The sequence below is a fragment of the Synchiropus splendidus genome, chromosome 13 (assembly GCF_027744825.2).
Source record: "Synchiropus splendidus isolate RoL2022-P1 chromosome 13, RoL_Sspl_1.0, whole genome shotgun sequence".
Taxonomy (NCBI): Eukaryota; Metazoa; Chordata; class Actinopteri; order Syngnathiformes; family Callionymidae; genus Synchiropus; species Synchiropus splendidus.
Window position 1 is genome coordinate 16,928,440 of NC_071346.1, and position 12,473 is coordinate 16,940,912.

The following is a 12,473-nucleotide window of genomic DNA, read 5'->3' on the forward strand; positions in this document are numbered from 1 at the left end:
ACGCAGCCGGTCATAGACAAGCTAAACAGCAACATGCAGGCTTTCCTAAGCTATGGACCACATGATCCAAGTTGTGTAGTCTGACTAAGAGAAATTCTGTCCAGTAGTTGGATCAAGTTGTTTACATGCGTTTAAAAAAACATGCTCACTGTTGTTGCATCCAACCAAACAGGTTGAAAATAACTATTTCAGCCATTGAGTCATCTGGAGATCAGCCTTCACTGCCAAGATGGAACTCTTGTCATCTCAGGAGGACAGTTCCCCAACTTCATTCTATGTTCTCACATTATTCTACAGTCACGATGCTAAGTACAGTCAAGTCCAGCCATGTTTCCACCCCCATCCCCTGCTGTAAAATCACGTCCCAGCAAAAACGTGTTGATGGGAATTTTAACATTAACCCACGCCCTAATCTTTTGTTAATCTCTCATTTAGGTGTAATAGAACATGCATTATGTCCCTGGTTGTGCGCTTGGATTAGCAGCCTCAAATCAGCAACATGTGGCAAATAAAGAGATTTGTTTAAACCTCACTTTGTGTGGATTAACGCTAGCTGAGAGAAAATTTGAAGTATAGGTTTTATTGTAGGTATTCTTATTCACCTGCAGCTTCCGTTGTACAGGAAAGCAGATGAAGACTGACGTCACACGCAATACTGATAATAATGTGACAGGCACATCTAAATACATGATCATTTTATTTGCATTTACACTGCAAATGCCATGGGCCTGAGATTGTCATGCAACTTCCCTCGGTTATATTTACACCTGAAAATTCTTACTGCATTGAAGTATCCATGTACGGTATGAATGTGTCCAGTGTAGATATTTTCAAAATGTGATGGGTTAAAATGCAGGTTTTGTGGACAGTGAAAGCATATCCCTCACAAATGATTTCACCATGTCATTAAATGCAATGCAGCCACGTTTGATGACAGCTGTCAGGATTCCACCTTGACCTCTCTTCTCTCCCCTACTTCCCTACCTTCTCTACAGTCCTTAATGTAGATCCCACTGCGCAGTCGAAGGTCAGTTTCCCAGCAACCAACCACATGGTGGGCAGACTTAATGCTCAGCTATATAGTCAAAGGAAAGGGTTAGACCAATGGACAACAACAAGAAAGAGAGGCCTCGATCCAGTATTTATCTCCGGGTGTTTGCAGGCTTTAGGATGCTAATGTGTCCCTCAGATGTTCACTTTATAACTTCAGTCTGCTGTGCTGCAGGGAGGAAAAGTCTTTCTATACGTTGAGAGCCCAGGCTGTGGACCTCCAATCAGGCCTTCCTCTGGAGCCAGAGTCCCAGTTCGTCATCAAGGTGCAGGACATCAATGACAACGAGCCTCGCTTTCCAGATGGACCCTATAGTGCCAGTGTTCCAGAAATGTCCCCAGCAGGTAAAGGAGGGAAATCTTTTGTTTCAATATTTTCAGCTCTATTTCATCATGTTTACAATTTTTGCGTAATGTATCATAGCTGTTTGCTCATTTTGATGAAATCCTGAATCTGACTCTCCGTATCTCCTGTGAACTGGTCCTGTGAACCAAATATTTACCGTGAAAGTCTTGTGCCTGATAAAGCTGGCTGCGATTTCCTCATTCCTCCATCTACACCTCAATTTTATCTCAACCTCTACTTCTATTTCACTACCCCACATGTCTCAGCACACAAAAGTGACCAAGTGTCTGTTCTGGTTTTGGAGTAGGATGTTGTACACGCACGCTAAGCCACTCACGCTGTGCGCTAAACCCAGAGTCCCATCTGTCCACTAAATACCATTACTCAGAGGTAATTTAACAGCCAAGGTTTTTAGACCTTAAGCTGTTAATGCTTCAGCTGATGCCCAAAGTGCCTGCCGTGACCTCACTGTGGCAACGGGACAGTAACATAAACGAACCCAGTGTTGGGCTGATTAGCTTAGCTTGCAAACTGTGACACGCAGTCAGGTCACTTCAGCATATCCCTCTGGTGGGTAGGTGGGTAAACTGTCCCACAAAGGCCTGCAGTGCATTGAGGTTTTCGTTCCCACCAATGAAGAGGACACCTTTTCATCTATCAGGCATCTTAAGAGTGGAATCGATTGAACATGCTGGTGCCGCTTGTTTCAGCTGACACCTCATTGGTTAAACTGTGGGTGCTTGATCGGCTGGAACAAAAGCCTTCACCACCCTACAGATAAACGTTGAGATCTCTTAAAGGACTGCAACACATTTATCAAATTTTTCACATTTCATATTTGTCTTGTTTCAAAATGTGCATTAAGTTGAAAGAACACCTTGTCAAAAATAGTGTATAATGATTGGTTGTTCTTTTCTTTTAAATAATGAAGTTATGACGTAACTCTTCCCCAAGGTGTGGATTTGTTTGTGAGTACAAATTTTGTTTTCTCCTTCAGGTACTTATGTAACGCAGGTGACTGCCACTGATGCAGATGATCCAACATACGGCAACAGCGCACGGATCGTCTACAGTATTCTTCACGGACAGCCATATTTCTCTGTGGAGTCCAAGTCTGGTACGATGTCATCTAAATCTGCATTATTCAGGAGCACTGAAGTAATCCATTTTTAAACCTTGTGAGAAACAATGTAAAGCTATAGTGGTCTGTGTTTGACCTTGAACTGCTGCAAAGTGAGCGATGACGTTCAAGTGGGTGGGTAGTGATGGATAGATGAGGTTTCTTGACACAGTACTAAAGGGTATAAAGAGGTTGAATGCAACACTGGCCTGATTTTCAGAGGCCACCATGTGCCACTGTCCGCCATAAAATGTTTGGGCTTGAACAACTAATTCAATAAAATCTCACGTTGTTAAACCAAGAGCGCCACCTAGGGGCCTCTAAAAATTTGGACACGGTTTCATTGACCCTGTAATACTGTTACATGATGCCTCATAGACCAAGCATTTGTACTGGGATTCACCAGCGATTTATGTGGAAGCGAAAAATTCAATCAGGTCAGTCCAAGTTAATAGGTTGGTGGAAACCTACTGATAACAGTGAGAGGCAACACACCAATATTGTTTTTTTTTTCTTTTTAATGACTCAAAATAAATATTAATAAATATACATATCTAACAACCATATTAGAGAATGACTTGGATGTATTTAATTCATAAATTATACAAATTATGAATAGTCTCTCAAGCTAGATAAATGACATTACTGACTTATGACTGTCTTCAACTGTTACAGTGCTATACCATTCAGTAAGATGAGATGGAGAGCTCTGTCGCCTTTTTTCGTGAAACGGCAAATTTGATTTCAGTACCTTGTGACAGTAAAACCAGTTATTATGGATTTATTATTTAGTCTCCGTAATACTAAATCGAAACGTGGAGACACATATTTGTTAAGGTAGATAGGGAAAGCAATTCTGCTGTAGTGAAGAGCAGTGTACAGACAAGGTTGAGAGGACAACAATCGTGAACCGAGGCAGAAGAGAGGCAACATGGGATAGTAGTGATACCAGTTCATTGTAGAGATACAAAGGCAGGAAGCACAGTTGGAGATACTTGGATGTATGTTTTAATTGGGAATGACCATAAGTGGACAAGATAAAAATGCATATGATCATATAGAGACAAAGTTGAGGAGATTCAAATGGTGAGGACAAAGAGACTGGAGACATGATGATTCATTATTTTCTTTGGCCCAAAAGTTCCATCTGTTTCAGTTTCATCTACAACCAATTTTTGAACATCTTTTTAAGAGTAGTATTGGCTGATTCACAATTCATTTTATCAACACTATTGAAGTATTGGGTCACGCCTGACAGCTTCATTTGTCAGTCTCTTTTAAACGTTCTACAGTTGTTGAAGCTGAAACAGAGGAGCCTTGTTTCCGGTCTGAACTCAGAGGAGGGGGTTAGACATGTTTCTGATGTCTAACAAACATGAAAAGGGAGTCATTTTCCTAAGACTGCCATGTTTTATTACAATCACTGACACTTTACTCTTCAATGGCCGTTTCACCAGAATGAAGGAATTCATTATTCATTCAGACTTACAAGAAAACTGTTTTTGTCTGTGAATACATCTCTGATCTTCCAAGGACAGATGGTTTTCCTACTTATTTCCTCGCTTGTGTCTATGCTCATGACAAACCCAATGGTCATGTTCCACCAGTCAGTTACAGCCCACTTACAAATACTTTGTATAAAATGGTGCTTCTTACTGTGAATATTATAGGTAGATTTTCTTTTACATTAGCTCTACTGTTGGCAATGCGTGTTTCATGCACCGTCACTCTTTTTACATTGTTTAATAAATACTGATAACTGATGTGTTTTTCCCAGGGGTCATCAGAACAGCTCTGGCAAACATGGACCGAGAGGTAAGAGAAGAATACCAGGTGATCCTACAAGCCAAGGATATGGGGGGTCAACTTGGGGGGCTGGCCTCCACTACCAAGATCAACATTACCCTCAGTGACGTCAACGACAACCCTCCTCGCTTCTCTAAGAGTGAGTCAAAGTGAAAGAACTGCTCTGTTGCAATGTTTTTTTGATGGCATCTTTCTCGTACCCAGGTGTTTTTCATCTGAGAGTGCCAGAGTCGGAGCCAGTGGGCTCAGCTGTGGGTCGCATATTAGCCAGTGATCCAGATGCCAACAACAATGCAGAGGTTGATTATTCGATCGTCCCAGGGGATGAAGGAAGCATGTTTGACATCGTCTCTGACCGTCAAACTCAGGAGGGAATCATCGTCTTAAAAAAGGTTGGTGGCCACATTTCCGGCTGATTTTAGGCTTCTGGCTACATCCTTGCTGACTGCACCTGCTGTGGGTGTTTTTACCAGAGGTCATTGAGTTGAGATCATCATTGTGTCCTTGGTAATGGTACTCATTTACTTTTGAAAGTGTAACTTTCACATGAGCAAAATTTAGAGTCTTTGTGAGAGGCTGATTCATTTGAATTCTGGATTCTGCCTATTAACCTTTCACTGAACCACGCTTTTTGACAAGATAATGCTTCATTCTCAAGCTCAAGAGACGCCCTCATGCACACTAAATTGTCAAATCTGCAGCATCAGCGCTTGGCTCCCTCTGGTGCCACGAGATAGATGCAAGGGGGAACGCAAAAGAGAAACAACAGGGGGAAAGGTTGATCATAGAAGACATTAATTCGTCGATCAGCGCTTTCATGAAGTCAGCAGTAGCATGTTTAAGAAGACATGTCAAAGATCTGTGTCCACATGAGGAGGGATTGGAATGGAACATGGTGTATATTGATCAAAGACCTTTGTAGAAACATGGACCTCCCTCACTCAAGTTTCCAAAAATTGGAAATTTCTCATTCCAGTTTAATCTTAAATCCTCATTCTAAACCTGCCAGCATTTCTCCCGTAGAATATTAGAACTAGCGCATGCAACTCTCTGAAGTGTTACACCAGCTTAAGTCCCCAGTGACTGGTCATTAAAAATGTGTAACACTACCATAATTGTATGTGTAAAGCTGGAAGTAAAGCTCCTGCGTGTCTTTAAATTCCTTGTCCGTGGTGAGGTTGTTGCTGCTTGGCATATTTGCTTCCACTGCTGCTTGTGTTGTTCTGCAGAAATGAATATAACATTTCAGAAAAGGGCACGTCCTGTGTAAACAGAGCAGGCGCTTGTTTATTTGAATAATTGCAAGTCAGAACTCCGGAAACAAAATCTTCATTCCCTCTTTTGTGTACAAGCTTTGACTTAAAGGGACGATAATGAGTTGTTTTTTTCTGCATTTCAAAATAAATAAAAAGGGTCACAATGCGTCATCCAGTATTGTTTGCATTAAAGACATGACTGAGTACGATGTTTATATCGATCAGTGGTAGAAGGGCTTTCTTTGATCCGCAAATCTTCGTAGATACATAGATTTCTGTTCTCCCAAGAACAGTCACTCTGCAATGGTGATTCTTTTAGTGATGTAGATGAATCATATTGATGTTGGGAAGTGGACTTTTGCGTCCTATGATGATGCCAAACTCAGCTTACGTGTTAATGCATTAGGTTTTCAATTGAAGCACATGTTCTGCCTTCCGTGGCATATCCTGGCGCTGTGGGCAGCACACTGCATGCTAGAAAGACAGAGGCTGCGGTTAGATAATGCATGGGATCCCGGTTCTTCCGTTCTACACGGAATAATGTGCCAGTTGCTATTTAAAGCCCCTCAACCCATCCAAACTGGTCAGCCACCAAACAGAGTGCAACTTCACCATTCACATCTCTGTAGTGTCATTGGACTTTTTACTTTCTTCACCTGCAAATGGGGCAGTGTATAAATCTACCTCTAAAAGCTTAGTCTATTATGAGAGACTTGAAAACCCTATTCTTTACAAAACTGATGTATTTATTGCTAGTCATGACTAACTTTATAAGGATGGTACCTTTTTAAGTTTTTGAGTACATTTTAAAGTATATATATATATATATATATATATATATATATATATATATATATATATATATATATATATATATATATATATATATATATATATATATACAATAATAAATAAATAAAAGCAAGTTTAAAAGTAACTGCTGTAATTTCCGGACTATAAGCCGCTTCTTTTGGTCTGAACCCTGCATCTTATACTACGACACATGTAATGTATTTTCCATTATAAGCATTTTTACAGGCTACAGAGCATCATGCTCCCCAAATATTGAGCCTTGTCACATCTTTCCAGCATTGTATTTACATTCAATTGCTCAAATACAGCATTTTCACCCGCGTGTCTGCAGCTCCGCCAACAGAGCCGATTTCCTGGAGGGCCAGAAAAGAGAAGCAGCTGCTGAGACCGACTGTGGTGTCGTAACTTCAGACACACGGGTGAAAAAGAGCATTTTGAGCGCTTTAATGTAAATAAAAGATGTGTCTCGTTCATGATTCGAGTTCAGAACATTGCAGGGTTTGTTTCATGAGTCAGTCTCCATGCTAGACCTTGTTTTCAAAACTAGTTTAGAAGTGAACCTCAAGCATTTTTAAGCCGGGTGCACCACTGACCTTCCTACAGCGCATACAGCACCACTGCACTATAGACCGGTTGAGCTTATATATAAGCAAAATCTATTTTCCTTCTTAACTTTAGTGGGTACAGCCTATAGTCTATAGTCTGCAGTAGGCAATTACCTTACTGCTCTTGATGATGATGTCGCAATCCATGTTTTTATTTCTTTGGATATAGCAATGCTGATGTGGATGATGTGCGAATCATTGAACGCTTATTCCAGTCCAAGCACTCAAGATTTTACCAGACCTCATGACCAAAGACTTGAGTATTAACTTGGACTTTTGGCGTGTGCACATCTGTTGACATCCAACAGCCTTCCAGTGTAGAATGCAACCTAACATTCCTGGATAAGCAGGAAACATGACACAGATTCAAAATGTCATATGGATGCAGCTGTGAAATACCCACGGCTGCATTTGCCCGAAAGTCCAATTGAGATGCGTACATCTGACCATGTCGTCTATTGCACTCATGTATGCCTACCATCAAGTTCTTCAGAGGGAGTTCAGATGCAAATTGGCTTCTACTCCTGTGTTAACTAGATGATATTATGTTGTGAGCAGCGAGAGAGAGAGCAAGGATATTTTGATCCAGTTCCAGCTTCTCAAGCTGGAACTCAGAACAGGGTTTTCTCGACAGGGTTTTTTTCTTCGTGGGTGGCAGTGACAATGATAAATTGAGTTTCCCCATTTGCATCTGGTCCAGTGCCAAGAGGAATGTTCGTGAACATGTTTCCTTATGTTTTCCTGGCATGAGAGAAACTGCTTTTGGAGGCAGTTCACATTTAGTTGTGGATTAGACCAATACTATGTTGTGCGGTAATTTTCAATGAAGAACGTTGACTATGACTTTTACGTCCAAACAGAGTTTTATTCTACCACGGAAGACGCAACACAAAAGTTTCCATTCCTTTATACCAGGCACACACCATTATCAACAAAGGGTATCACAAGACCCACACTGCCGCCAAAGCACACACCAAAGCAAATGTTACCTTTTGGAGTTCCTGACCTCTGTGGCCCACACCGATGACCAGTTACTTGAACAGTAGAAGATCAAATAAGAATCACATCCTTAATAACTTTCCTATATAACATCTTCACATGTTCAGCACAATAATTTTCCGCGCCACGTGGCCAGTGGCTGAACGTAAAGTCCCAAGTAACTCTACTTAGCTTAAATGTACTCTCCAAGGACACTAAATTGCCATTTTTCTTAAATTACAAGACACGTCTCATAAAAATAAACCGGCATGGAATAATTCTGCATTTGCCTGGATACCAAGAAACATAACCTTCAACAGTTCTTATGGGTTTTAATATCACTTTGAAATATTTGAGCATATGCACAATCCCTTAACAGATGCTGGTGTGATCCTGACATCAAGTGAGTTCTCTGCATCTTCTTCACAAAGGAGCAAGAGTGATGTTAAGCCCAGTCCCCAAAGCACTGAGCTGCTGTGTTTTGCAGAGACTCCTTTAATGTGTCAGGCAGGAGCTAACTACTGGGTTGTTGGACAACCAGCAAACTATGCTGGAATGCAATAGATGTTTGGCTCAGCTATCAGTAATGTTTCCTGTTCATGGGAGTTGGCAAGTGAAGCGGAGCTCACCACAGGTGTGTGCTGTAGTGCTGGTGAACAGGTGAGAGCAGCATGAAACAAACTGTTATGGATTTGTACACTGAAGCGTCTCGGTACAGTTGGCAGCTCGATTTCCATATCAAAGTAGCTGCCTCCTGCATCTTAGACTCTTACAGTCAAGCTGAGGGAAGAATGGAAATCGACCCTCCACAGTGTCCAAATCAATCACAGAAGGATGCGTTCATCATGGAGATCGGACACCAATATCCACATATTCCGCCCTTTGAAGTTGCTCCTCCGGACGGAATATATCAGGAGGCCTGTCCTGGTTGCTATGCAACAATCAGAGAGGTGATCATAGCATCTTCATCTCAAACTGACTCGTGTCCCTGCCTCAATCACAATCATTAGATGGTAGTGGAGGATGATGCTGTGTTTATCTTTAGGTGTATTAATAAGTTAGAGTAGTAAGAGCAGAGTGAGGGCGGCTGCAAACTATTTGTGGCAGAATTGTGGCTTTTCTAAAGGTACTTCATCTCCTAGCAGAGATTTCTGAATCTGAGACATATGGGTTTGAAATAGTTTTGAATTTCTATGTATAAAAAGTAAAATTGCTCTATAGATACAGGCAAATTATTTTTTTAAAGAGTCTGAAAGAGCCTCAGTGTGTGTCCCACATCAGGATTGGTCTGCAGCTTTTCAGTGTCAGTTTCTGACTGGCAGAGTGAAACGTGTGTGGGCTGACTGCTTGTGTATGTCATGTTTGCATATCCTCCATAAAACTGCGTGAAATGTTTTGCCCCCAAAAAAATTGTGACGGTCTAGAAAAAGAAAGCAATAATTAAAGAGATCTTTATCTTTTTAATTTCACATGGAATTTCCCCACAGAGGGACAAATGAAGGATATCTGATCTAATTCTAGCTATATAAGGGGTCTGAGTTTGTGTGCTGCTGACTACGTCCTTCTTGATGTACCACTGGGTTTTTCCTAATACAAACCACGTATTGACACACATGCTCTATGCCAGTGTTTTTGTAAGGCTACAGACTGTTCTCAGTCAGTTGTTCTTTGGGATGAAGTTGAGTGTTTGAGCTGTGAGACAAGAGTGCATCTGCACTGCGATGCTCAGAAATGTTTCCGACAGTCTGACTGCAGACAAACGTGTCTATAGATTAGACCCGTGTCCTGCTCCAGTGCGACTCTTGCTTGTGTTGGTGGCAGTAGTGTCTAGGATTTAATGGGAACGACAGGCAAAAGCCTGAACAGTGCTAAGTGTGAGCAGCTGCTCCAGTTGTTATAAGAATCTCTGAGCAACAACCCAGTGCACCACCTTCACCTTTACGCTCCTGTTCTTTAAGTCTTTGGTACGTAGTGACTCACAGATTAATCCACAAATAACAGCTGCGCTTGGCGACCGAGGGGCGAGGATTTCAGCCAGCAAGTTGGGCATGTTCAATCATATATAAGTATGTAAATATAACATGTAAATATGTACAGTGAAGCATCAATCATTTCATATGCTGTTGATATACACTTATAAGATCCTCGTGGTTATTTGGATTCTTTAATGTTACTTGTGAAGATTTAAGCAACACCAGCGTCAAAGATACAAGAGTTTGTTAGTAGTTTGGAGAAACATTTGTCACCTTTGAACTCACATTTTCATAATGATTTTCATGCTACTAGTATGTAGTATGTGAGTCACTACATACTAAATGCATAGAAATACTCGTTTCTATGCATCCAGTCGATCAATGTATCGATAAATGTCCCTACGATCCAACTCCATTGTTCTGTCCTCGGCAAGTTGATCTTCTGGACAGCATATATCGATCCAAAATATGGCCCCTTTGGGGATCAGTTTCAGACCCCTGCTTTCAATGAAAGTGTCTTCATGTTTTTGTTTGTTTGTTTGTTTGTTTTTTTTTTTATATAATTGAATGGACAAAAAAAAAAAAAAAGCACAGAATGATCGTTGCAACATTGTGGTCCAGTGTTTGGAAACATTTTTTTTTTCAAGAAATTTTCGGTAATTTGCGGTACGTGGGATTTGTAAAGGTGAAGTAAATATAACTGCAATTGATCAATCGCTCCAACCGGCCATCACGGCTGCTACTGCTGTGGAATATGAGATGTAGAGTAAAAATGTTCTCCAGAATTAACAAACATTACAATCTTTACAGTCTTTATTCAGATATAGATTTATTGTTAGCTGTTGGTGGTACATTTTATTTTTAATTTTTTTTGTTTTTCAAACGAAATGTGAATGCTTTTTTCATGAATTGTTTGTTTGTTGCCAGAAGAGTTTTACACTGACAGGAAATAGCAGGAATCTAGGTCATTATTTCACGGATACACGTTAGACGATGTTGATGTCACAAAACCATATTAAATCTGTAAGGAGCCGGACAAAGCACAATCCACAAGCTTGTGGTATGTGGATCACAGAGAGACTCAGAACTTCACCACAATGAACACAAATACTGTACATGAACATTAGGCAGTAAGAAGACGCCGAGACCGTCACTGAACCAGGAGTAGAACTTGTGAACCAAGTTAAAGAACACAAACTGAAATTAACGCACAGGAGAAACAAGAACATGTGAGAAATAAAACAAAACAGGCTGCTGTCAGCAACAATGACTGAAAATGCACTAGCAATCGTGGTGAGACCGCTCACACAAAACATAAAATAAAGAGTTAGAGCAAACAAACAAGCACTTTGTGGTCCAGTTCACCCACAAAACAATAAGAGAAAGCAGGTGCTACTGAGAACTAGCGCATGAAAATAATGACGTTCTGTCACACAGCACTGGTAAAGAAGAGCTTTTATCCATTGGTGTGCCATTAGCTGTGAAGTGGGAGGAAGCACAGGAAGACATGACAACATACTCCCACAATAAAAGCCAAAGAATGCTTCTCGGTTCGACTCGAGCTCAAGGGCACATAAAAAGACTCTGAGTTCATCGATTTCATCGCCTCTGATTTAATCTAATTTCTGCCTTTAAAAATCCATATATTGGCCACGGGGGTTGCGTAAGGGGCTCAGACCACAAGAAAAAAATAGCGGCTTATAGTCTGGAAATCACGGTAGTCCCCCCACATTCTCCATTCATATTTTCCAGGTATGCCAGTTCAGCTCAGAACCAGACAAAGAAATAATGTCAAAATATTTTTTGCAGCTGAGAGAGTTGCCTCCGTTCCCTCGCAGTACATACGTTTGTTTTTCTTCTATTAATTAACCAAACTGGTTACCTCTGCAGACTCTTGACTACGAGACCAAGAAGTCCTACACGTTCAAGGTGGAAGCCTCAAATGAAGAGTTGGATCCTCGATTCCTTCATCAGGGACCCTTCAAAGACTCGGCTACAGTCAAGGTGATTGTCCTGGACATGGACGAGCCTCCAGTCTTTACCAAGCACTCGTACTCAATGGAACTGTATGAGGACACACCTCCTGGGACCATCATCGGCTCTGTGACTTCTCAAGACTTGGACGCCACCAGCAGCGCTGTCAGGTGCGTCTTACCACAAAACCAAGTTAGACGTGTGGATGTGAGGCATCTGATGAGGATGAAATTGTTTTCCAAAATGTGAGACTACTCCCATTTAGACACTATTTCCGGGAGGCCATGCATCCAAGTCTTGTCCTTCAGTGTGGAGTAGCTAGAGATCCACACAGGTGAAGGAGCAATGACAAAGAAGCTCTATGTTGCGTTTTGTTGGCCACCAAAACATGAATAGCTGAATGAACTCAAGAGAGTCAGATGGTTGCACATTGTTTAACTGTTTTCAAGTCTTAAACACATGTTTAAAGTTCTAAAGAAAACCAAAGCATTTCATTAAATTCATGAAACTTGGATACACATCATCACGTTTTTCAATGGAATTGGTTTTGTC

General features: G+C 41.0%; 1 protein-coding gene across 4 annotated transcripts in view; it reads left to right on the plus strand.

Annotated features, from left to right (window-relative positions):
* Positions 1–12,473, plus strand: part of LOC128770144 (cadherin-12-like) — a 49,016-nt gene that overhangs the window by 22,292 nt on the left and 14,251 nt on the right. For all 4 annotated transcript variants that reach the window (XM_053884446.1, XM_053884445.1, XM_053884447.1 and 1 more), the window contains 5 exons: positions 1,226–1,395; positions 2,394–2,513; positions 4,294–4,461; positions 4,527–4,714; positions 11,838–12,091. In XM_053884446.1, the coding sequence (XP_053740421.1) occupies positions 1,226–1,395; positions 2,394–2,513; positions 4,294–4,461; positions 4,527–4,714; positions 11,838–12,091 (900 nt within the window). The remainder of the gene's footprint in view (positions 1–1,225; positions 1,396–2,393; positions 2,514–4,293; positions 4,462–4,526; positions 4,715–11,837; positions 12,092–12,473) is intronic.